Source organism: Notechis scutatus, chromosome 1 (assembly GCF_049901735.1).
Source record: "Notechis scutatus isolate UNSWTSFEM ecotype Mainland chromosome 1, rNotScu1.2, whole genome shotgun sequence".
Lineage (NCBI taxonomy): Eukaryota > Metazoa > Chordata > Lepidosauria > Squamata > Elapidae > Notechis > Notechis scutatus.
In genome coordinates, this window is record NC_142009.1 from 82,931,575 (window position 1) to 82,959,200 (window position 27,626).

The 27,626-nt window shown below is 42.1% G+C and overlaps 1 protein-coding gene across 18 annotated transcripts in view; it reads right to left on the bottom strand.

The window, feature by feature from the left end:
• The window catches only part of ARID1B (AT-rich interaction domain 1B), a 426,965-nt gene that overhangs the window by 308,457 nt on the left and 90,882 nt on the right, over nucleotides 1-27,626 (bottom strand). For 17 of the 18 annotated variants that reach the window (XM_087969777.1, XM_087969760.1, XM_087969738.1 and 14 more), the window contains exon 3: nucleotides 6,771-6,908. The exons of the other annotated variant lie outside the window; for it this stretch is intronic. In XM_087969777.1, coding sequence (XP_087825903.1) covers nucleotides 6,771-6,908 — 138 coding nt within the window. The remainder of the gene's footprint in view (nucleotides 1-6,770; nucleotides 6,909-27,626) is intronic. 18 annotated transcript variants of the gene reach the window in all.

Genomic DNA, 27,626 nt, shown 5'->3' on the forward strand with positions numbered 1-27,626 from the left:
GCCTTCCAGGTGGCATCATAGATGCGCCTTGTAGAAGGTTTGTGAGACGCCGGGATAGTGAGGATGACCCTTTCTGGAAGATCAGCCTCCTCTAGCCGCTGCCGCTCAAGTGCCACACGGTCAGCTTGAACCAGGGCCCCCTGGTGAAGGGAGATTAGATGGGCTGGGATCCTCCACTGATAGGTTGACCAGATCCGCAAACCACGGCCTCCTTGGCCAATAGGGTGCCAGGAGGAGGAGCTCCGCATGTTCCTCCAACATTTTCCGAATTACTGCTGGAATGATGGGAAGTGGGGGAACGGCGTAGAGGAGACCCTTGGGCCATCTGCATCAAAGTGCATTGGTCCCCTCCGCTCCCTGGCAAGGAAACCTGGTGAAGAATCTGGTGACTTGGGCATTTTGAGGAGTGGAGAAGAGATCCTCCTCCGGTGTTCCGAATCTGAGGGAAAGGTCTCTGAATAGAGACGGAGGAATGGACCATTCTGCCTGGTTGACTAGGCTCCTGCTAAGCCAGCCTGCCTGGGAGTTGTCGACCCCAGAGATGTGGTCCGTCAAGATCAACAACAGGTATTTCTTTACCCATAACCCCAACTGTAGAGCCTTTCTCATGAGGACTTTGGACCTCATACCCCCTTGCTGGTTGACATCAGCCTTTGTGGCCATGTTGTCTGTAAGGACTAGAACATGAGAGCCGGTCACTGATTGCCTGAAATGCTTGAGAGTCAGAAAAATGGCTCTGAGCTCTAGCCAATTTATGGGAAGGGTCTGCTCTGACCTGGACCAAACGCCCTGAGCTATCTGTTCCTGCATATGGGAACCCCAACCCAGGAGGCTGGCATCGCTGGTTATCACTAGCCTGTCTGGGTCCCTGAACAGGAGTCCCCTCCAGATTGATGGGGAATGCCACCAATTGAGAGATCTCCAGATGTGTGGCGGGAGTGGGACCTTGATGGATGAGTGGCTGGTTCCTGCTCATTGATAGGGAAGCAGAAACCATTGGAGGGGTCGGGAGTGGAGCCAAGCCCACGGGACGATGCCAATACAGGAGACCATCTTCCCCAGAAGTTTGGAGAGCAGCGACAGGGGGACAATTTGATGTTGCTGGATCTGGCTGATGATCTCTGCAAGGCTCTTTCCACGAGCTGGGGACAGGAAAACCTGGCACGACGTGGTATCGATGACTGCTCCCAAGTGTTGCAATTTGGTTTTGGGAGAGAGCTGGCTCTTTTTGGTGTCGATAGAAAATCCGTGGCTCTGGAGACATGTCAGGGTAATTAGCAGATCCCGATGGCCCGCATGGATGGAAGAGGACAGAATCAAAATGTCATCCAAGTAGCATTGGATCCTCACTGGAACAGAGATGCCATCAATGCTGCCAGAACCTTTGTGAAGACCCTTGGACCCGATGAAAGTCCGAAGGGAAGTGCTCGATACTGGTAATGGGTATTCTGAAAACAGAAATGGAGAAACTGGCGATGATGAGGCCAAATTGGGATGTGGAGGTAAGCCTCCATGAGATCAATGGAAGAGAGGAGGTCGCCCTCCCGAACACTCTCTAAAATAGAATGCAGAGTCTGCATTTTAAATCGCCTGTATTTTACAAAGTGGTCGAGAAATTTTAGATCAAGGACGGCTTGCCACCCCCCTGAGGCTTTGTGAACGATGAAAAGGTGAGAGTAAAACCCACGTCCCCATTGAGAGGGGCAACAGGTTGAATATCCCTGATTTCAAGAAGGTGCTGAATGGCCTGATTCATGAGGGCTTGCCTGGAAATGTCCCGAGAGACAGGACAGATCAAAAAAAATTTAGGGAGAGTGGCGTTAGGAAGTCCAATTGTAACCCTGACCTAATAGTGCCGAGCACCCAGGCATCTGTCGTTGACTCCTCCCATTTGGAGGCAAAGAAGGCTAGGCAACATCCGATGGGTAGGGAGAATGAGGGATTACTTAGAGCGACGGAAGCAATGATCCCCCCCGAAAGGGCCGTTTACCAGTAGAAGGTTGTTGCCTGCCAGATGCTTCCACATGTTGGGAGTACGGCCAGTGAGAGCGGGGGAAGCGAGATGAGGTCTCCGCTCGAAAGGCAGCAGGGCTATAAGGAGCAGGGCGATAGTCGTCTTTCTTCCCAGAGGAAGAGAGAATTTTATGTTTATCTCTGGTTTCAATGAGATAAGGTTCCAGAGCATCGCCAAAAAGCTTATCGCCTGCGAATGGAACTGAAGCCCGCTTCCATTTTCAGCATGACTCCGCCTGCCAATTTCAGAGCCATAAAAGTCTTCTTGCTGCTACAGAAGATGCCATGGCCTTGGATGCAAATTTGGTGGAATTGAGAGTGGCATCCACAGTGAATTCCGCCGCTGTGATAATCTTATTAAGGTCTTGGTGAGGCCGAAGGTCAGAAGCAGGCAACCTATTCTGGAGTTGGCGCAGCCACCGTATGGATGCCCTCGTGAAAAAGGATGCTGCCGTTGAAGCCCAAACAGCCCATGCAGAGGCCTGGTGATTGCGCTTGAGGGTCTGTTCGAACCATTTATCATCCGGTTTCAGGATATCTTCTGAATGTCAACAGAAGGCACTGCCAGGGCATTGTCCAGAGCTGCACTGACATTGTAGAAATGCTTATCCAGAGAAGATGGGTGATGAACTGCCGAAGGAGAAGTGCACTGTTCCTTGACCATGTCCAGGAACAAAATGGGAGAAGGTAAAACGTCTGCATGCACTACAGGCTTGGAGAAGAGCAAATCCCCTTGGCTAGAGGGATTTCCTTGTGGCTCAGGAGCCACTTACTCTGGCGACAGCTTGGCAGTGACCAAGGCCTTGCTGAGTAATGGCCGGAAGAGAGTAGGTTTGAAGACCAATGCAGAGGATGTCTGCTCTGGGCGAGAATCCTCTTCCTCTGAAAGATTTTGGTCAAAAATCTCGCCCTCTTCACACTCTGAACGAGAGGAGTAACTGTGTTTGGATGGTGAAGCCCTTCCTTCCTCATCAACCTCCTCCCATTCTGGTAGAGAAGAATGGACCCTGAGGTCCTGGGGCCTGGGTAAATCAGGGTGATGAGGCAAGGAACTTATAGATTGAGAAGGGAGTAGGGCCTGAACCCTTTCCAGAGGTCGAAGAATTTGCTTGAAGTCTTCAGCCAATCCCTGCCTAATAGCCAATGAGACAACATCTTGGATATCCCCTGGTCTATGCTCAAAGGTAAAGGAAGAAGGCCGAAGGCCCACTGCTCTGGGAGTGAAGGTGGCTTCAGGCCTAGATTGAGGAGAGGTTTGAGGCCTGGAGGGAGGGGGAGGAGCATGGGGCCCAGAAGCCTGTTGGAAATAAGGCCCAGATCTGCTTAGATCCTGAGGATCTGATTGTACAGCAAGAGCCTCAGGAGAACAGGATGGAGGATGGAAAGGCTCATAGATAACTTCTCCTCCCCTGGGAGGGCTTGGTTGGGGCCCACGAGTATCACCTGAAACATGCTGTAGTTGCACTCCCTTCTGTTGAATAATTCTGTTGAATTGCCTCTCTAGAGCTGCATGTCTGAGCTTCTTTGCCCTCAATTCAGCCTGAGTTGCCTTCTTAGGGGCTAGAGCCTTAGCTTTGATTTTAGCAGCCACCTCCCTCTGGACTGATTGGGTGCATTGCCTATGTCTTTTTCTCTTATTGGGCTTAAGAGACTGTTCCACTGGGGGGGGGGGGAAGCTCTGCCTGAGCCTTATCTTGCTCCATTTGTAGAATAAAGGCTCTTGTGTTGGAAAGAAGCGGTTTAGAAATTTTTATATTAACCCCCTTAGGGTATAAATGGCCCCCGGGCTTACAAAATGGCCGCTTACCTCATGGTGGAAGGCTTGAATCCAAGATGGCGCTGACTGCAGGAAACAGGCTCCAAGATCGAAGAATCGCTCCTTAGGCTATACAGAGCCCCGAGCGAAGTCAGCAAGGGAAAAACGCAGCAACCAGCCACACGATCAGCTGGCTTGTGCTCTTATCAGTTTGCCAATCGTTTTTACGATCGCTCCAAACCGCAGGCGTGGGGGAGGTCTACAGACATTGCCTGCACAGAGCTCTGGTAACGCCTGCTCCCAACGTTGCAGGAGAGAGAGCCCTGCTCTCCTGGAAGAGCAGCTGCCCTGGGAGCTGCTTGAAGTGAGGAAAAAAGGTACTGAAGATTGCTGGTGAGTGCTATCTAACAGAACGCTTTCAGAAACACAGCTACTGACTGAAAGGAGCTGAGTCAAAAGCTGGGGTCTCTCCTGGGGGCTGGCTTTTATATCTTAGTACAGACTCAGCTAAATGACGTCATAGGAAGGAGTCAACCCATCCTGGGCTCTTGATGCAGCACGGAGGAGAAAGCATGGGAAGTACTTCTGACAAAAGGATAAAAAAATGAGGAATTACAGAAAAATTGCTGCTTCTCTGTGGAAGATTCTGTTACTTCCCAGTTCTCTCCATAAATGCATGTACTAATCCAAATGAGGTAAACAGATCCCTTATGTTTTATTATGTTACAGATATGCAATATACTAGATAGAAGTATTTATTTTGCATGGGATTTGAACTATTTAACAAGAAAACTGTAGTCACAATGGATTTCGTGAGCAGTTCCAAGTCCTAAAAACAAGTACATTACAACAGAGCACCCAATATAAATCACATTTTCTTATAGTTTATAGCTGAAAACTTATAAACAAATAGAAAGAGATGGTACAATCAGTTAGAAATTTTACAAATGGCTTTAAATTGCATAATATGCCCAATACACTGCACATTGTGACCTAATTTAAGATTTGGGAGCTGACTGAAAATTTTGTTGTTGTTTGAAAAAAACACAAAAACTTTTTATGTTCTGGAATATAATAAACTTGTGGACACTCGATCATGAACATTTAATCAATTCTCTACAAATAACTAAACTCAGTATGACCCTCAAACTATTATTTCTTTAAATAATAATCTTGCTATTCTAGATTTGACCTGAAAACATTTGTCAAGTTTTATGTTTTTCATTATGAACTCACAGTTCAGCATGTGCATTCCCTTTAGGGTAAGCAAAAATATATTCAAGAACAGTAGTGAACCATATACAGAACTGCCGAAAGAAGGCTGCTAAAAATATTAAGTCATTTTGCATGAAATTTCAGCATAATATACTTCAGTTCAAACTGGTATTTTATTCTTCACTTTTCAGAATAAAGAAAACCTATTTTAAAAATATATATTTATTGTTTGAAAATTACTTGGAGACATGATCAAGTTTTCATTTTAATCAATAAAAATAAAAGTGTTGTTTTGTACTGTATGCTTGGGGAGGAATTTATGTTCCAAAGTGTGAATTCCAAAGTCACACTTCCTTCTGGCTCTAATTATACCTCATTATACATTAGGGTCCACTTCTAAATTAGGATCCACTTCTAAAAAGTCATCTGGAGTGCATAGAGGTATAAAAGTAGGACCATTCTGCAACTCTTAAAGCAATTGTGTATTTTTCTGGGATTGCATACTGCACTGCGGTCTGGGAAGATAAACTGCTACTTTAAAAAGATGCAACATTCTTAGTTAGATATGCTTCAAAACATCTGATGCACCATACAGCCCTACTATATAGCGCTATAAATTTACTGAACATTAGTATTTTATAACAGACAGCTTCATTTTATTCATTTATTCATTTATTCATTCCATTTGTATGACTGGCTATCTCACCAAGTGATTCTGAGAAATGAACATTTTTTTAAAAAAATAAAAAATATAAACATTTAAATATCTAGCAGCTAATAATAAATTCTATATCATAATCCCTAAATTAATTGAGAACCTGAATATTTTCCTTTACGTATTTGGGTATTGCACTATAATTCCATGAAAATATGGATATCTCACATTGCCTTCTCAATTATAATCTTGTACTGTGCCATAATTTTCAATGCAGTGGGCACTCTCCCTTTCATATATATTACAAAACTTGTAAAAAGCATGTGTGTAATTCTTAACTTCTGTAAGACAAACAACATGTAATAACACCATTCACTATAATGGAACAGAAAGTTTTGATAATTTCAGGTAAAAGGAATTGTGGACAAATTCTTCCACATTAGAAATATACTGTCAGTCGGAGTAGATAGTTTGACAGTTTACTCAAATGTATTTATGAAAGAGTAATAAATATATAAAGAAATAAAACAAATAGACAGAGATACACCGCAGGAGAAGCCATTGTCTATACCTGGTCTTCAGCTGTTCAGTACTCTTAGAAATCAAATATAAATTCATGTTAGATGCACTCTATTTCATTCATTTTTCTGTCATCCTGGTGCTTCAATTATTTCTAGAACCATAATGGAGCTTGGTTTACCAGCAAATTTATTCCACTAAAAAGAGCAAAATATCTCAGTGGAGCCCACATGTATGTTTTGTTTTTTTAAAAAATGTAAAAAGAAAAAACCCTTAGAAATCCCTGAACATATTTCAGTCGTTTTAGCGGTTTCAAATGATATAAATTTGATACTATGCATGAATCTAATAGAATACACAGTATTAAATTCATATCATTGGACACCGTGTATCAAGAAGGCAGGCAGGTATTAGTGATAACTTTCGATAAATATAGGGAAGTCAGAAGTATCACTCTGATCCAAAAACCAGGGCAAATTATGTGATATAAATTAAAATGAAAATAGCTGCGTAGTACAATGGGAAAAGGAAGTCTTGGTTAAGATTTATTTCATCAATCCTCTTTTTTATATAGGATTCATCACCACTGTTCTAGTCTTGAACTGGGCTTACCTGCTGCGTCTGGTACCTTTGTTGGGCCTGGGAGAGGTACTGGGTCTGAGGAGGCAGGTGCTGAGGTTGTGGTTGCTGGTTGTAATATGGCTGTTGGCAGTAACCAGTTATACCTTGTGGACCATACTGAGATGGGATCTGTTGGGGGGGAAAAGCCAATACAGTTAGGAATTGAGGACAAAAATCTATGTGTTTGACTCCTAAAGATCATAAACACAATACCAAATGCCATGGTAAGAAGTCTCTCCCAAGGGAAAGAGTTAATTTTAAATTCAGAGGAATAATTCGATTTGCTAAACTCTATTCTAGAAATATTCTATTAAGGGAAACATACCCCCAAAAATTCTACCAAGCTGGTTTTATTGAATAATTTCTTTTCACGTTATCTGAAACATCCAAAGAAACCATTATCAATTATGCTTGCTCACTGAACTTATGCTCAAGAACAGCAAAAAGATTTCTAAAGAATATTCATAGCTTGCTAGTCAGTAGTATTTATCAGAGAAGTTATCAGAATGGCTTTATTTACACCTTTCAATTTTTCACCTAAAGTTTCTGCTGCATGAATCAGCCCATGTTTCAAGATATAAGAGGAAAAAAATGGAACATAGGTGTATGTGCATACTAGTGTTTTTTTAAAAAAACCATTTCAGTAAGTTTTAGAGAACTATTATGTGGGACCCCATAGTATCCTTAGATCAAAGGACATATTTGAGAGTCGAGATTTTTGAAAAATCAATTAAATGATATACATTTTCAAGTCCTTCCATCTGCAAGGGGGAAGGATAGCACATATTTATAGATACACATTTTGACTGGTGTTTTACTAGTTAAGAATGAAAAGGATCTGTATAAAAATCGAAGATGGGAATAATCACCCCAAAAATATACACAGAAGCTATAAACTGTAGAAAGAAAGACTAAACTGAAAGCCACAAGCAACAAAAAATGAAAACTGTGTTAAAAAGGACCAAAGCAGAAACTAAGTAAAGAGAGATTTAGGGATAATATGGCTAATATGAACAAGCTGAAGTTGGTGGGACCAGATAATTATATCTAGATACCCTGAAGGTCATCTCAGGGAACTGTGAACCTTCTTCCTTCTTTGAAAAATCATAGAGAACATTTACACTTGTGAAAGGATTGGAGAAAGTCAGATATTGTTCTTAATTTCAAAAGAGCGTGAAGATGCAGGTAACTATAGACTGCTTGATGTCAATAACAGACAAAATTTGAAACAAATTATTAAACTGTCAGTTTAACCGCACTAAGAAAATACTGCATCACTCTTCAGTCAGGATGGGCTTATTAATAACAAATTAAGTCAAATTAAACTGATCACTCTTTTTAATAGTGTACTAGTTTAGTCAATCATAGAAATGTGGCAGATAACTTGAGTTCTGAAAATCATGCAAGAAAGTTTGATATTCTAGTAGAAAAGATATGAAATGTGTCATGATCTGTTCTAGAATTAGATGGATTCAAAGTTATTGTACATCAATGACTCCAAGTCAAGTGGGAAGAAAGTATTAAACAGTGTAACTTAGAGGACTGTACTATTCCATGTAGCTATAAATTACTTGAAGGCTGTAAAATATCATTATCTACAGATAACACAAAGCTAAAGGTAATAATAATACTTTAGAATACAGTATCAAGATTCAAGATTTTGACAGTGGGTAGGAAGCAGCAGGCAGCTGAATTAAGGAAGGGAGAAAATTCCTTTTTTAGAAAAGAAAAAGGCAAATAGGACATGGCAAAAAGAAGATGCAACAAGCACAAGGAGCAGCAGTACAAGTAAAAAAAACGTCTTGGTGGATTGAAAATGGAACATGAGAACCGAACAATGTTGAAACTGCAAAAAAGGAAGTGCAATCTGACCGAAATCTAGCACCAAGAAAATATATTCACCTCTATTTTTACACTGGACACAATGCACCAAGAATATTGCATCCAGTTCTGGGCACTACATTTTAGGACTGACATAGACCAACTGCGGAGGTGGTATTCAGCAGGTTCTGACCAGTTCTGGAGAACCAGTAGCAAAAATGTTGAGTAGTTCAGAAAACTGGCAAATACCACCTCTGACTGGAGATTTTACAGTATTCTTCCCCTTCCATGCCCACCAAGCCACGGCCACAGAACCAGTAGTAAAAATTTGTTGGTAATGAAATTTAAGAAAGTGAAAGGTGGAAGAAACTTGAATCCCACCACTGACCAACTGGGACATATTCAAAGTTTACACTTCATAATTTTATAATCAGGTAATACAGTATTATAAGAAAAGTCATAATATTTAGTCAATAAAATCAACAAGTTGCCAGTCCTTCAACTGAATAGAAGGAGCTTCGCTGTATTTGCAGGTTTCAAGGGCTGTTTCCCAACCACAAAATCAACATTATTTAACATACTGAGCCCAGATTTCCTCAATAGCACTGAAGCAATCAGAGGCCTTGTTTAAAGCTATAGTACAAATCTATAGTGACAAAGTAGACTAACTGGCCTTTCCGTAAATACTACAATGTAGCGAGCTTCTGTCTGGGGATGTGGAATTTGCTGCTGCACTGAATGCATTTAAGGAAAATATTTTCAAGCTCTTAAGATGCCCTCCAGACAAAACTTGTTGATGGTGCTACATCTGCCAATAGTCCAGACCATCGTGATGATGGTAATCATGGAGATAAAAGAAATGGAGAAGAGGAAAAAAATGAAATCCAGCAATCTGATAATAATTTTTCTCAATGAGGATTTCTTCTGCTGGTATAGCTATGACAGTTGAAAATAAATTGATGTAAGCGCCAAAGAATGTCTTTTGACATGCATGGTAAATTGGAAATGGGACTTTATCCTATGGAAGTTCCGGAATAGAATACTATGAATGATGACCTCATGTGTGTGTGGTACAGAAAGCACAAAGATCAAATAATGATCTAGTAATGACATAAAAGAACTTGAAAGAAGCGTTTCTCCACCTCTTTTACAGTGAAAGTGGTCTAGGGTTTTTTGTAAAATGGAGTAGGTTTTGTGAAAAGTAATATGCAAAATTGTATCAGGGCTAACATATCCAAATTCAAATTTGTTCTCTTTTATTTTCAATATCAAACAGCAAATTACTTCAACAAGTTCATGCATCTTGCCTGAAGCATCTCTCCACTTCTTAGGTAGTTTTTGGCAGTGGATATGTGAATATTCATATTCCCTATTCCCTTACCTTGACATTAAAATACTTTTCAAGCATTGAATCCAAAAATTAACTCTGTGAACAAAATTGCCATCCACTGATAGTATTAAACCCTTAAAACCTATTGCAACTATTAAATACTTGATTAAATTGTTAGTATATCAAAAAAGAATTTATCTCACTTTTCCATAATTAAATATAGGTGTATTTGTTTATTTGATTTTTAAACTGCTTTTATTTTTGATCAGTTCAAGGCAGTAAAGATACCTAAGCTCCCTCTTCCTCCTACTTTCTCCACAACAAACTGGTTCTGTAACTAGGCATACCTCGGCATGCTACACGTTTTCACAAGATTTAGAAATTGGATGATTGCATACTAAAGCATTACTTAGCAACTTGCAGAAAAATACAGACAAATAATTTTGAAAAGCAAGATTATTACACATTTATTTTTGTTCCATTGCAGGGAGCTTGGATTGAGATCAGCAGATGCCAGTGTAGCAGATTTTAACCTACTGGCCAGGTTGCTCAAGATCTTGCTCAACCCACTGATTTGTGTCCAGAATGCTGGAACAGGTAGTCCTTGTTTAACAATGGCAATTGGGATTGATAACTCCGCTGCTAAGCAATGCAGTCATCAAGCACGATGTCACATGATTACATCAATTTACAATGGTTGTCTAATTAAGCAAATCCTGCACAATCATGTAATCTATCATGTAATCTGCAACTCTTACACTGAAAAAACATATGGACTACACAACTCCATCAGGGCAAAGCAATAGACGCAATCTACATACACTTCTGTAAAGCCTTTGATTCAGTGGTACATGACAAACTACTCCTAAAACTAAAATATTATGGTATCTCTGGACACCTGCATAACTGGATAGAAGCATTCCTGTCAAACAGACAACAAATGGTCAAAATGGTCCTATCAAAATCTCAACAAATAAATGCTCTGTCTTACATATTGGCAAAAAATAATAATCAGAAAATAAAATACAAGCTGAATAGTCAAGATCTTGTTGATGATCCAAGCTCTGTAAAGGACCTTGGAATGCTCATCTCTAATGATCTACGTGCTAGAGCCCACTGTAACTACATAGCCAAAAAGGCATTAAGAGTTGTTAACAGGTGGGCCACGAGAAAATTTTGGTGGGCCACAGAGAAATCTCACCCCCAGAGCAGCCCCCCAAAGCAATTTATCCAGGCTGCGCAGAAACACAAGGCTGCACCACCCACATGGCCCGCAGGAACCCTCCCCACCCACTCACTCCTTACCCAACAAACTTGCCTGCTAAATTGCTATTTTTCCTTTTTCTGACCATCATCTGTTCTGCTGTGCTGGGAGATTTAGATTAGCTAGGAAGCAGGAAATGATTGGATTTCTTGCTTTCTAGCTAGTCTTTAGATCTTCGGCTCTGCTTTTAAGCACAGCCGAACCTCCCTTGGGACTGAAGGTTCTATTATTCAGTGCAGACTCACGGCAAGTAAATTTTATGTGACTCAGGTAGCTGATAGATCACTGAATGATTCTGTGAGCAACTCAATCTGCCTGCCTGCTTTGCCTGATTTTGGGTAAAAACTGCTCTTTTTAAAATAAAAAATTCAATATTTATATAAATATTTATAATATTTACATACAAGCCATGCCCAGCCAGTCACATGCCCAAACCACACCCAAAAATTAGGCCATGCCCACAGAACTGATTAGTGGTCCCTGGTATTTAAAATTATGAGTTTAGTGGTCCCTGAGGTCCAAAAGGTTGGCGACCCCTGAACTATCCTATCACCCATCTCGCCCCACTTATGACTGTATGACTGTAAATGTGTTGCTTGTATCCTTACGATCTATACTGACTGTTTCCTAATATGATTTTATTGCTTATTTGTACCCTATGACTATCATTAAGTGTTGTACCTTATGATTCTTGACAAATGTATCTTTTCTTTTTATGTACACTGAGAGCATATGTACCATAGACAAATTCCTTGTGTGTCCAATCACACTTGGCCAATAAATAATTATATTCTATTCTATAATGGGCATGATCCTGTAATCTGCAACTCTTATACTGCAAAAACATATGGACTACACAACTCCATCAGGGCAAAGCAATAGACGCAATCTACATAGACTTCTGTAAAGCCTTTGATTCAGTGGTACACGACAAACTACTCCTAAAACTAAAATCTTATGGTATCTCTGGACAACTCCATAACTGGATAGAAGCATTCCTGTCAAACAGACAACAAATGGTCAAAATTGGCAGTGTCCTATCAAATTCTGTACCTGTCAATAGTGGTGTCCCCCAAGGCAGTGTTCCAACTCTCTTCATACTCTACATAAATGACCTCTGTGATCATATTAAGAGCAACTGTGTTCTTTTCGCTGATGATGTAAAGCTGTTCAATACCACAGACAATACTGCTACCCTTCAAAAAGATCTTGACTATGTATCAGAATGGTCAAACAAATGGCAACTTCAAATCTCAACAAATAAATGCTCTGTCTTACATATTGGCAAAAAATAATAATAATCAGAAAATAAAATACAAGCTGAATAGTCAAGATCTTGTTGATGATCCAAGCTCTGTCAAGGATCTTGGAGTACTCATCTCAAATGACCTAAGTGCTAGAGCCCACTGCAACTACATAGCCAAAAAGGCATTAAGAGTTGTTAACCTAATCCTACGTAGCTTTTTCTCTGGTAATATCACACTACTAACTAGAGCATACAAAACATTTGCTAGACCAATACTTGAATACAGCTCATCAGTCTGGAACCCACATTATGTATCTGATATTAGCACAGTTGAAAAAGTCCAGAAATATTTCACAAGAAGAGTTCTCCACTCCTCTACTCATTGCAGAATACCTTATGCCACCAGACTTGAAATTCTAGACCTAGAAAACCTTGAATTACGCCGTCTTCGGTCTAATCTAAGTATGGTATATAAAATCATACACTGCAATGTCCTACCTGTCAATGAATACTTCAGCTTCAACCATAACAACACAAGAGCACACAATAGATACAAACTCAAGGTTAACTGCACCAAACTTGATTGCAGGGAATACGACTTCAGCAACAGAGTGGTCAATGTCTGGAATCCTCTGTAGTTTCTTCCCCAAACCCCCAAAACTTTAACCTTAGACTGTCTACTATTGACCTCACCCCTTTCCTAGGAGGTCTGTAGGGGGCGTGCATAAGCGCACCAACGTGCCTACCATCCCTGTCCTATTGTTTCTTTTATTTTTCTTATATGTACCCATTTCAGTATTCATAACTATGTATATACTTATACCTATTATCTTGTAAGCGATTGACAAATCAAATCAAATCAAATAAATAAATAAATAAAATGATACTATTGTATCGTGCCTATTATTATTACAAATGAAACAATAATAATCTCTTCCATAAATATTTTTCCCAGTGTCTATTTATTAGTAAAGCTATTTAAGAAGCCTAGCTGAAGCAAACTGACTTTTTTCCGATTAAGCTCCTTTCAATAATGCACTTTAGATTTCTTGTACCTTTATATCAATTCCACCATATCTTTCAGTGCTTCTCCAATCTGTTTTCAACTTCCTTCTTTACCAGGAACATACTAATAGACCATATGCTTCTGGCCAACATAGCTTTGACTAGGGGGAAATTCAGCTTTTCTAACAACTCATTATAATGTGGATGAATAAAATACCAATTTTACTACAGCAACAAGTACTGTAATAAGTGTTGCCTGCTTCTCATTAACAGCCATTTAATAGTCTGTGCCATCACTGAGGTGCACACATGGTTCTTCCTTATATAACTAATGCTTCAACAAATTAAATTACCTCCCCATCCCATTAATCTCACTTGTTTTTTCTTCCAAGATTGCATTATTTGGCAGTGCAGAAATGCATGGCTCCTGAAGTATACAGCACTAAAATAAATAAAATCTAAACACTTCCTCACTGAAAATCCTCCCTCCTATACTGCTATGTATCCTCGAACATCAAGTAGGAATGATTATACTGGTAATGGATGAGACTAACACGAGACTAATAGCACACACTCCCATTCAAACAAAAAACTACTTGGATTTCTGTACTATAACCTCTTGTATGAACTTCCCCAAACCCCAAAAACTTTAACCTGAAACTGTCTACGATTGACCTCACCCCTTTCCTAAGAGGTCTGTAGGGGGTATGCATAAGTGCACCAGCGTGCCTACCATCCCTGTCCTATTCTTTCTTTTTATTTTTCTTATATGTATCCATTTCATGTATTCATAACTATGTTTATACTTATACCTATCATCTTGTAAGCGATTGACAAATCAAATAAATAAATAAAATAAACTCTCTTTTGAGAGTTTAATTTCTTCATTTGTCCAAAATCTTTTCAACAACCAGCTTTTATTAACTCTGGGGGGATACTTTATTTTTTCATTTCCACAACATGACAATAAAAGTAGTGATTTGCCTTTTAGTATTTAAATGTGTGACTTCACACGTAAGGGAATTCTTGCCCTGTTCCACAGTACAGTGTGTTAAAGCAAAGCTCTTACCATTACTTCTGTTCTGAAGAATTTGCTGTACTATCCTCCAACCGGGGGATAGTGCAATACAAGATTAGCAGCTTGTAGGAAACAATTATGAGAGCATAGCGCAGCACTGAGATAACATACAGGAACTGGCTCTTTTTGGTGTTAATGGAAAATCCGTGCCTCTGGAGATATGACAGGGTAATTTGCAGATCCCGATGGGCCCCATGGATGGAAGAGGACAGAATCAAAATGTCGGCCAAGTAGCATTGGATCCTCACTGGAACAGAATGCAGAGATGCCATCAATGCTGCCAGAACCTTTGTGAAGACCCTTGGAGCCGATGAGAGGCCGAAGGCAAGTCCCCGATACTGGTAATAGGTATTCTGATAACAGAAACGGAGAAACTGGCAATGATGAGGCCAAATTGGGATGTGGAGGTAAGCCTCCATGAGATGAATGGAAAAGAGGAGGTCGCCCTCCTGAACGCTCTCTAAAATAGAATGCAGAGTCTGCATTTTAAATCGCCTTTATTTTACGAATTGGTTGAGAAATTTTAGATCAAGGATGGTTTGCCACCCCCGAGGCTTTGGGAACGATGAAAAGGCGAGATTAAAGCCCACGTCCCCATTGAGACGGGGGAACAGGTTGAATAGCCTGATTTCAAGAAGGTACTGAATAGCCTGATTCATGAGGGCTTGCCTTGAAATGTCCTGAGAGACAGGACAGATCAAATTTTTTTCTGGGGGTGGCGTTAGGAAGTCCAATTGTAACCATGACCTAATAGTACTGAGCACCCAGGCATCTGTCGTTGACTCCTCCCATTTGGAGGCAAAGAAGGCTAGGCAACCTCCAATGGGTGGAGAGCGATGGAAGGAACGACCCCCTCTCCCCCGAAAGGGCCGTTTACCAATAGAAGGTTGTTGCCTGCCAGATGCTTCCGCACGTTGGTCTTGGCGTTGGGAGAATGGCCTCTGAGAGAGGGGCAAACAAGATGAAGTCTCTGCTCGAAAGGCAGGAGAGCGATAAGGAGCAGGGCGATAGTCATCTTTCTTTCCAGAGGAAGAGAGAATTTTATGTTTATCTCTGGTTTCGATGAGATAAGGTTCCAGAGCATCATCAAAAAGTTTATCGCCTGCGAATGGAACTGAAGCCAGCTTCCATTTTCGGCGTGACTCTGTCTGCCAATTTTGGAGCCATAAAAGTCTTTTTGCTGCTACTGAAGATGCCATGGCCTTGGATGCAAATTTGGCGGAATTGAGAGTGGCATCCGTAGTGAATTCCGCCACTGTGATAATCTTATTAAGGTCTTGGTGAGGCTGAAGGTCAGAAGCAGGCAATCTATTCTGGAGTTGGCGCAGCCACCGTATGGATGCCCTTGTGAAAAAGGATGCTGCCGTTGAAGCCCAAACAGCCCATGCAGTGGCCTGGTGATTGCGCTTGAGGGTCTGTTAGGAACGTTTATCATCTGGTTTCAGGATATCTTCTGGCTCCGTGGGAGTGCCAGAAGATGAGAACAAGGCCAGAACCGGAATGTCAACAGAAGGCACTGCCAGGGCATTGTCCAGAGCTGCGCTAACATTGTAGAAACACTTATCCAGAGAAGATGGGTGAGGAACTGCCGAAGGGGAAGTGCACTGTTCCTTGACCATGTCCAGGAACAAAATGGGAGAAGGCAAAACCTCTGCATGGACTACAGGCTTGGAGAAGAGTGAGTCCCCTTGGCTAGAGGAGTTTCCTTGTGGCTCAGGAGTCACTTCCTCTGGCGACAGCTTGGCAGTGACCAAGGCCTTGCTGAGTAATGGCCGGAAGAGAGTAGGTTTGAAGACCAATGCAGAGGATGTCTGCTCTGGGTGAGAATCCTCTTCCTCTGAAAGATTTTGGTCAAAAATCTCGCCCTCTTCACACTCTGAACGAGAGGAGTAACTGTGTTCAGATGGTGACGCCCTTCCTTCCTCATCAACCTCCTCCCATTCTGGTAGAGAAGAATGGACCCTGAGGCCCTGGGGCCTGTGTAAATCAGGGTGATGAGGCAAGGAACTTATAGATTGAGAAGGGAGTAGGGCCTGAACCCTTTCCAGAGGTCGAAGAATTTGCTTGAAGCCTTCAGCCAATCCCTGCCTAATGGCCAATGAGACAACATCTTGGATATCCCCTGGTCTATGCTCAAAGGTAGAGGAAGAAGGCCGAAGGCCCACTGCTATGGGAGTGAAGGTAGCTTCAGGCCTAGATTGAGGAGAGGTTCGAGGCCTGGAGGGAGGGGGAGGAGCATAGGGCACAGAAGCCTGTTGGAAATAAGGCCCAGATCTGCTTAAATCCTGAGGATCTGACTGTACAGCAAGAGCCTCAGGAGACCAGGATGGAGGATGGAAAGGCTCATAGATAACTTCTCCTCCTCTGGGAGGGCTTGGCTGTGGCCCATGAATATCACCTGAAATATGCTGTTGCACTCCCTTCTGTTGAATAGTTCTGTTGAACTGCCTCTCTTGGGCTGCATATCTCTGCTTTTCTGCCCTCAACTCAGCCTGAGTTGCCTTCTTAGGGGCTAGAGTCTTAGCTTTGATTTTAGCAGCCACCTCCCTCTGGACTGATTGGGTGCGTTGCCTATGTCTTTTTCTCTTATTGGGCTTAAAAGACTGTTCCACTGGGGGGGAAAGCTCTGCCTGAGCCTTATCGTGCTCCATTTGTAGAATAAAGGCTCCTGTGTTGGAAAGAAGTGGTTTAGAAATTTTTATATTAAGCCCCTTAGGGTATAAATGGCCCCCAGGCTTAAAAAATGGCTGCTCAACTCATGGTGGAAGGCTTGAATCCAAGATGGCCGCTGACTACAGGAAACGGGCTCCAAGATCGAAGAATCGCTCCTTAGGCTATACAGAGCCCTGAGCGAAGTCAGCAAGGGAAAAACGGAGCCACCAGTCACATGATCAGCTGGCTTGCACTCTTATCGGTTTGCCGATTGTTTTTATGATCGCTCAAAACTGCAGGCATGGGGGAGGTCTAGAGATGTTGCCTGCACAGAGCTCTGGTAACGCTGCTCCCAACGTTGCAGGAGAGAGAGCCCTGCTCTCCTGGAAGAGCATCTGCCCAGATCCCTGGGAGTTGCTTGAAGCAAGGAAAAAGTACTGAAGATCGCTGGTGAGTGCTATTTAACAGAACGCTTTCAGAGACACAGCTACTGACTGAAAGGAGCTGAGTCAAAAGCTGGGCTCTCTCCCGGGGGCTGGCTTTTATATCTTAGTACAGACTCAGCTAAATGACGTCATAGGAAGGAGTCAACCCATCCTGGGCTCTCAATGCAGCATGGAGGAGAAAGAAAAAAGACAAGGCAAAAAGAAAAATTCACAATGAATACCTATCATAAAGTTTTTAAAAAATCAGTATTTTTATCCTTTTAAAATATCCTCATTTTAAAAACCTTAAATCTCTGTTAAAACTTAACATATAACACATAAATATCTATCACAAAGTGACATTGTACGTTACAAGAAACCAGTGGTGGGATTCAAATTTTTTTGCTTCCAGTTCTGTGGACATGGCTTGGTGGGCGTAGCAGGGGAAGGATACTGTAAAATCTCCAGTCAGAGGTGGTATTTCCTGGTTTTCCGAACTATTCAAAATTTCCGCAACCGGTTCTCCAGAACTGGTCAGAACCTGCTGAATACCACCTTTGCAAGAAACCCACATTTATCTGTGGCAGGAGACCATACATAGAATTATATTCCAAAAATGTTTTCACAATTGAGTTAAATTCTGTGTCAAAACTCAGGCTTAGAACTATAAAATTACTTTGGACATCAAGGCATACTCCTACAACTTAATTTGCCAATGTTCTACTGGACCATTCCTTGCAACATTAATCTCTTATTTCATAATCTAAACCATCACATTACTGAATGTTACAATCGTCTTTTGTACATCTAGGCAGCAGATAAAGAAATGACAATCTCTACAGAAAGTGTTGCTATTTACAAGCAAGTCTGGTAAAGAGGTTTTTATTTTTATTTTATTGCACAGGAACTGAAGGAATATGAGAAATATCCTTTAGGTATGTTTCTATGTTTCAAATACAGCAATGCACTTACAGTGTTCTCAGCTTCAACATCCGTGATAGTTGGAAATCATGACCCTTACTGATCACTTTTCCTCAACCTTGGAAAACCAAAACCTGGAGTGATTATATCAGTACAGATTCTTATGTCAACCTCTGTTAGCCCTGGGCCTGTTAAAAGGTAGATTTTTAATTTGCAGCAGTATTAAACATAGCTCTCCAGGGAGATCTAGGTATTGACCGGATAGAAACAGAAAATTCTTCATACCAGCACATTACTTATTTAGCATTATCTGTCCAACACACTGCAGGTCAACTTGAAGGCTTCCACACTGGAGGGAAGGTATAACAATACACTTTCACACAGCAAACCCTTGTGATACGGAAGAACCTGAGATTCTAGCCCTTTGATCTTTCTGTAACAACTTGCATCATACTCTCATAACTTGGTGTATTTGCATAAGTTCAACCTGTTAAAATGATGATTTCAATTGCTTTATGTTATCAGATGATATCCTTAATCAGATGATTTCCAAAAGAGTTGCAAAATATGTTAAAATGAACTGCAGTCATGTGACCAGGGGAAGAGCAAGAGGACATTTTACAATACCTGGAAGAGCTGTAAAAAGCACTCATCCATAGCCATCATGACGACTAACAGCAAACAGCCGTTAATTGACCAGTTTCTAAGTCGAGGACTACCTGTAGTACTCTTTTGTTGTTTCAGGTCTGTGACTAGTCACTGGCCACAATAGTTGCAATGTTGGGGGGGAAAGGTGCAAACCTCCTGTTGCATATAATAAAGTTTATGGAGGCATTTCAAAATGGAACAAAGAGAAGATGGTTTTGAGTGAGGGTCCATAGCCTTTTGCAGCATAGGACAAAATATTTCAAATAAGCAATACTCAAACAAAGTAACATTCAAATAAAAATGTATTTATTAGTCTTAAGGACTAATGCATACAAAAACCAAAATTAAGAAGACAGCAATAGATAATCAATATCACTTCTGCAAAGAAACTAAAGAAACAGTGGACTATATCTAATTGCAAGAAGATCTCACAGACGGACTACAAACCACAGCATGACAAAATAGCAACAATGATACATTATTTCCAAGAAATACCATTTGCTTGTAAACAAAAACTAGTGGGACCATAAAGTAGACAAAGGGATAAAAAATGGAGAAGTTAAAGTGCTCTGGGATTTTAGGAGTTCAAACAGACAAGAAACTGCCAGACTTAACAACTGTCGATAAAAAAGATTTTACAAAAAGTTTGAGTAGTGGATGTAGAAATACTTGAAAAGAGCAGAACAGAAGGGAAAGAACTGAAGAAAGTCACAAAATACTAAGACCTGTAAATAGAAGTAGAATGATAGCGGTAAAAGAAAGCAAAGATAGTACCAATAGTGATAGGTGTCTTAGGTGCAGTCCCAAAACTTCTGAGCACCACTTGAATTGGCATTAACAAAATCACCTCAGTCAATTGCCAAAGGCAGTTTTACTTGGAACAGCTTATATCCTGTGATGATTTAACATCATCAAACAACACCTACCTATCACAGGTCCAAATCCAGTCTAAACATCTGACTATGTGATCAATCATAATAATGAATAGCCCATCAACCCATCAACAATGGCTATTTTGGGGGACTCTGATCTAGGGTATCATTTCCCCCCTATTTGAAGGATTGAGAGACACCAACAGAATGGCACCTTCAGGATTTGGGAAACAATTAACAATCTGAAACAGACTGTGCCAGCAGTCATCAGGAGAAAATACAGCTGAATCAAAAATACCAATTCAGAACAACCATCCTGTTCAGGAATGCACCAAGAGCTCCAGAAGGTAGAGCAGAAATGCTCTGCTCAGCTCCTTGAGAAATAAAAGTGCAAATGGTTTTAGCTAGGCCACTTGGTCTATAAATGACCAAGTAGCAGGGAAGATTCCTTCACTGGAAGCAATCACTGTAACCTTAGCTCTATCCTTTCATATTTATAATTCCAGCATTTATAATTCCTGGATCTTAGTTATTTGGTCCAGGATCAGCTGCTCCAGGTGTGATAGGAATATTCACATATATTCTTCCACTAATTCCCAACAAGAGTTCACACTACAGTCTACATTATTAGACTGGGGTCAGAGGTCAAATGGGGCTCAGAACTCGAGAAACCAAAGGAAAGGCAGGGGTGATAAACACTTGCACTATGAACATCCATGATATGGCATATAAGTTTAAATATTGATCAATCTAAAGTGATGCTTATTGGGGCAAATATCCCCATTTCAGATGCAGATTAATAAGCTCTGAACCGTCAAATGGAGAAGATCTTTTTATTATGATGGATAATTTAGAGAAAATGGCAACTCAAACTCAAATCCAAACTCAAACTCTATATATAGATGAAAAGGCAAATTTCATCTTAGATATAAAGATAAACAATTCCCCATGCACATTAATTTCTTTGAAATACATAATAGTTAACCTTCCATATATTTAACTTTTAACTTTCCCCAGGCCAAACTACCAACTAATGGTTTTGTATGTGACAGATTGCTATAATGCCTTCTCTTGAAATAATGCCTAAAAACAAATAACCCTGGAGGAATTATATACAGAGCAAAACTTCATCATTTCAGTTCACTATTAGTTAACCTTTGCAATATGTGATTATTTATTTTCATACTCATTATAGAAAGTTAATATTAAATGTATGTGTTTATACATACATATCCATACACACACACACACACACACACACACACACATATATACACACACAATACTGCTAAAATTCAATATTGCAGATGATTTAGCCATAAAGTCCATACAATATACTCCAGTGTAATTGTTCAATGTAACTGTAGTATGAAAAAGTATTTTATTTCTCATGTCAACATATTTTCGATACACTGAGTTTATAAACAAATTTGCTAGTTTTCATGGTGAGAGTCAAATAAATAAATTTACTACAAGAAAAGAGTCAATCATTTCTACAAAAATGTAATTTCTTTCTCCATGAAAACACAACTACATTGTCACGAACTGATAAAAACTGCCTGTGACAAATACTGAATGTCATTACAAACTATTTCTTTTTCTGACTGAATGAACAATAATATTTGTTCTGCCATGCATTCACAAATAAGGATATCTGACCATACTGCCATTTCATGAATGAAACTTATTTTTTTTTTAAAGGAGATAATATACCTCAAGGCTTTGCTGATATAGTACCTGTTTCAGGTTGCTCCAAGATAATATCTGTGAGACCCAAAATTGCTAAATTTTCATGACAAATCTCTTATGAAATAAAGCACTGAAACCTTCAGACAGGGGCATTTTCACTATTCTGGAAAACAAAGAGATGGCAACTGACATCTGAAACTGACATCTTGATATAATTGGTTTAAAATTAACTAGCTTGCTTTACATTTTTGTTTTGATTTTCTAAGAAGTTAAATTTCACTGAGCTTAATAGACCTTACTTCTCAAATAAACAAGTACAGTATTTTAAAAAAGCATTTAAAGCTTGATGCTCAAAATGTAAAAAAAAATCATGTGTCTTTGAGTGTATCTGTGCCTGTGTGTATTAGCAATATTCTAAAGGTATCAGGATTTCCATGTATCCAAAAGTATCTGGCATCTTCTCCATCCTACACATAAAAATGTTATCCATCTTTTTAATGGGTGTTCTTTTAATTCACTAATTGGTTAAGCAGTTGGTATGTGCAGTTACACACACAATAAAAGAGTTCATTCTCAATTACAGATAGTGTTGAACTCACTTACAAGCATGTAAAAAATTAACACACAAGTGTATAATTGTAGTTTTATGCTCAAGTACCCTAATTATGCACTTTAAAGCACATTCAAAGGAGCCATTGAGGGCATTCAATACCTCAGCTCTATGAAGTCTACAGAACACTTTCTAACAAGACAGCTTGCATAAAAGGAAATAAAGCAAACTTTAAAATTGCATTCAAACAAAGATGAAACTCAGAAAACAAGATTGCATCGTACTTCCAAGTAAGGATCCGGATCTCTAAGCCATCACACTATACACAAGGATGAAAAGAAATCAATTTATCTCCAGAACAAAAAATGCTGAAGTTACAATATGGGATTTCGAAGAATATACTGCTCTTTCTTCAACATTTGCAGTGTATTAAAAGTTTCAGAATTACTTTTCTCTGTGAATTTTCTGTGAAAGTGTTGTCATTTAAAGAATCTTCCCTAAAAACATTTTCCTAGAAGTTGCTATATTTTAAATCAATGATTAACACTGGGGATATTCAGAGGAGGATGTTTTCATTTCCCTAGATTGGATAGCAGCTCAAATCAGGATGCAGATGGTATGGGATCAAGTAGATCAGAGATGAGATTCAACTTGGTTTACCACCGGTTCGGTGGGCGTGGCTTGGTGGGCGTGCTTTGCGCGCGTGAATAGGCATCCCTACTGACCTTTTCCTGAACTGCCCTTGTCTCTTCAGCAGCTGATGCATGGCAATCTGCTGTGCTGCGTGATGCAGCTGAGCATCAAAAGAAGGAAATAAAGGTCAGTATGGAGCTGGGTCAGGCAGGTGGGCCCAGCAGCTGATTGTCAGAGCGAACTGGTTCGCTCCCAGATGATCTTCAGAGCTACCAGTTCAGCTGAACTGGGTCGAACCGGTAGAAGCCCACCCCAGAAGTAGATCTGAAGCCTTATTAGAACGGTACTCAACAAAACACCCAAGAGCAGCAGCCAAGGCAACCAAGTCAGCAGCTTCAGCCTTCTGTCTTCTTGCTCACTGTTAAAAATTCATATTAATCATTCATATTTTATTGGAGATATAATTATTTCTAGCAAAGAGCAATTATAACTCAAACACACACAAAATGTTTATAAATGGATTTCCTTTTTATGTGCAGCCTTCAGTCATTAAATCCAGCAATTGGCAGGATATGGCTGATTTTGGTTAATCTTAGAAGCTAAATTGAATCGTATTTGATGAGTACTTGGACAGTATACTATCTGGAAGTGCAACTTGAAAAAAAATCTGGAAAAAAGAAGTGGGAAACCACTTCCATGCTATTATGAAAAAAACCTCATAAACTTTTCTATGAAGTCCAATGACTTGAATTGAAGAAGACTTGGTATTTTATAGATAATAAAAGAAATTACATGATGAAAAATCAAATGTTTCATTTCCAAACAGCAATTTTAAATATCCACCCTACAATAGAAAAGAGTTGCAGCAAAGAAATACAGTATTTTTTTAACTTTTCAGAGACTCTAAAAATGTCTTTATTGCTATTTTTTAAAAAAATACTTGCAAACACAGGAAGATGGAGACTTAGGTTTTCAGGTTTACAGATAGTTCTTGACTTACAACATTTCATTTATTGACCGTTCAAAGTTACAATGGCACTGAAAATGGGCATTGGTTCTTACCTGACACGCCATTTCTCTTCGAGCTGCGAGGATCATCCAGAGAGTGGGAGGTGCTTCAGTCTGCGTCGTTGTAGGCTGAGCTTAATTACTGAGGAACGCTCCACCTTCCATCACGTGGCTCCATTACAGCGTTCCCCAGTTTATGCGAAGGCGAGAGGAAAGAGAAATTCGTACTCTCATCTTACTAGACTTAAGGTTCATTGGCCGAAACAAGACCCCACCAGACGGTGAAAGATCAGGGTGGGGCTGGATGATCCTCGCAGCTCGAAGAGAAATGGCATGTCAGGTAAGAACCAGCGCCCATTCTCCTTAGAGCTGCTCGGATCATGCAGAGAGTGGGACATACCAAAGCTTGGCTGTCCTACGGGAGGGACTCCTTCTGGTTCGGGAGCCTCTCCGGGTCCTGAGGACCCGCTGTAGGACTCGTCTGCCAAACGAGGCCTCCGCTGCGGCAAATATGTCGATCTTGTAAGGCCTCATGAAGGGAGACGGGTAGGCCCAGGTGGCAGCCTGGCAAATGCCAGTGATTGGGGCCAGGGTGGCCCAAGCTGCTGAGGTGGCCTCACTTTTGGTGGGATGTGCTGTTATTCCGCTGGGTCCTGGCAGAGTCTGTGACAAGTAAGATCTAGAGATAGTAACTCTGAACCAGCGGCCGATGGTTGAAGGGGATACTTTGTGGCCCAATGGCTTGGGTTGAAAGGAAAGGACTGGGGATTCGGACCTCCTAAGGGCTGGGTGTGCTTAATATAGAGGTGGAGGGCACGTCTCACATCCAGGGGATGCCAAAGGGACTGCCTCTCTCGCGAGGGTTTGGAACAAAGATTTGGGAGAGTGAGATCCTATGCCCTGAGGAAGGCTAAGTTGACCTTGGGCAAGAAGGTAGGACCGGGCCGGAGAATCACCCGGTCGGCGTGGAAGATACAGAGGTCCTTTCTCACTGATAAGGCTGCGATCTCCGAGATTCAACGGCCGATGACATGGCCACCAGGAACACAACTTTGGAAGTAAAAAACTGGAGGGTGGATTCCTTGAGAGGTTCAAAGGGGTGTTTAGTGAGGGACACGAGGACCCCATTAAGACCCCAGGTGAGATATTGGTGAACGGTTGGGGGACACAAATTAGTGGCCCCTCTGAGGAATGCCCTAATGCGAGGGTGGTGGGTAGGGTAACCAATGTTGTCGCAAGTGATAACAGTTGTGAGGGCTGTGACCTGGCGTCCCAAGGTGTTGGGGGAAACCCCTTTCTTCAGGCCCTCTTGGAGGAACTCCAAAACCGAGCGATGGAGGGCGAAAATGGGCTGACCTGGGACTTATGACACCACTTGCAGAAACTATTCCGAGTGGCATCGTAGATTGAGGGCTGTCTGGCTGTCTGGCGGCTAAGATGGTATCAATAACCTGGTCAGAGAACTTCTCGTTTCCTAGGCGATTCCGCTCAACCTGCAGACGGCTAACTGGAGCCATTGAGGATCCGGATGTAGAAGGGGCCCTTGAGGAGGGGAGATCCCGTTCGGAGGGATTTTCCAGGGAGGGGCTACCGATAGGTTGTGGAGGACCGCAATCATGGGCGCCTGGGCCAGAAGGGGGCCACCAGAAGCAGTTCCGCTTTTTCGTGGATCAGTCTTAGAATGACTCTGGGAACTAGGGCTAGTGGAGGGAATGCGTATAGAAGCCCTGGGGGCCAGGGGTAACGTAGGGCGCTGTAATTCTCGGCCCCGTGGGAGGGGTGCCTCGAAAAATCTTGGGAGTCGTGTGTTGAGAGGGGATGCAAAGGGGTCCCCTATCGGTAGGCCGGAGGTCGTGGTCGCCTCCTTGAACAGAAATGTGCTCTGCTTTGAGGGAGAGGAGATTGCGCTCCGCCCAGCAGCAGGGGCGCTCGGCTTCTCTCATCAACCGTATGGACTGTGTGGTCCCCTGTCTGTTGACGTGAGCCTTGGCGGTGACGTTGCCCGTGAGGGTAGGGACATGATGCCCGCGTACCTGAGGGAGGAAGCTGCGAAGGGCCAGATGAATGGCGTGAAGTTCCAACTAGTCTATACTGCATGCCCGGTCTGTCTCCGACCATCTGCCCTGAGCCGTGGGCGAGTGGATGTGAGCGCCCCATCTGGACAGGCTGGCGTCTGTGGTGAGGGTGAGCCGTTGGGGCTCCTAGAAGTAATGACCCTCGTTGATGATGGGGTTGGTCCACCAGAGAGGAGACATGAGGACCCTTGGAGGTACCTGGACCGTGGATTTTGAATGGCTTCTGCCGGCTCTTTGAAATGGGAGCAGGAACCACTGTAGGGATCTGGTGCGTAAACGGGCCCAGGGAACAATGGAAATGCATGAGACCATCTTACCCAGATGGGCAAGTCTAATAGTGTTACCTTTTTTTGATCGCCGGATATGTTTGACAGATTCCTGGATGCTAAGGAGTCTTTCTGAGGAAAGAAAGACCTTTCCTTTAACCGTAACAATTATGGACCCCAAGTAGGTTATCCGGTTAGATGGCACCAGTTGGCTCTTTTGCCAGTTTACGAGGAACCCATGGTCTTGGAGGGCAGAGAGAGTAGCTCTGGTGTCCCTCTCTGCTTGGCGTCTGGAGTGGGACAGGATGAGGAAGTCATCCAGGTAGCAGTGGAGACGCACGGGGAGGTTCCTGAGGTGAGCCGCTAGGGCCGCGAGGGCCTTAGTAAAGGTTCTAGGGGCAGATGCCAACCCAAAGGGGAGGGCCACATATTGGAAGTGGCGGTGATTGTAACAGGATTGGGAAGTGTAGGTACGCTTCTGAAAGATCTATAGAAGAGAGATCTTAAACCTGCGGTGGATCAGGTAACGATTAAGCCATTTTAGGTCTAGGATTGCTCCCCATCCACCTGAGGATTTGGGGACCATGAAGAGGTGGGAGTAACAGCCCCGCCCTCGTTGGGAGGATGGGACGGGTTGGATAGCCTGTATGTTGAGGAGATGATGAATAGCGGAATCCATTAAACTGCGTTTGGTGGGATCCCTCGAGGGGGGGATGCCATGAAAAAGTCAGGGGGGGCACTGAAATTCCAGGGCGAGTCCAAACAGGATAGTGACTCGGACCCGGGCATCGGAAGTAGAGGAATCCCATCGGTCGGTGAAATGTCTGAGGCATCCGCCAGTGGGGCGGGAGGAACGGGATCTATTTTGGGCGCCGGAAGGGCCTCCCACCTGATCCCCTGAAGGGTGTCTTGTAGCAGCCGTCCCCTGTGTTCCTATCGCCCGAGATGCTCGATCCTGCAGTTGGGATGGCCGAAAGGAGGGGGGTCTCGGGTACCTGGGTGGGAAGAGAGACTGGAAGAAAGGTCGAAAGGGCCCTTTCCAAAATGGCTGAGGGGCTCTGGGCTCTGACCTCTGAAAGGGGGAGGGAAGGACTTTTTGCTTGCTTCGGCTCTCGACTAGCAGAGGTTCCAGGGCTGTGCCGAATGGTTTGTCTCCCTTGATGGGAGCCGTGGCCAATTTAACTCTGTAACATGAGAGGTTATGGTTCTAGTGGAAAACTTAACTGAATGGTAGGTGGCGTCGGCCGAGAATTCTGCCGCGGCCGTGAGTTCAGCGATGTCCTGATGCGCCCTTGTATGGGAGGAGGGGACATGCTGTTTTAGTTGGCGAAGCCACCGGATCGAAGACCTGGTGAAAAAGGAGG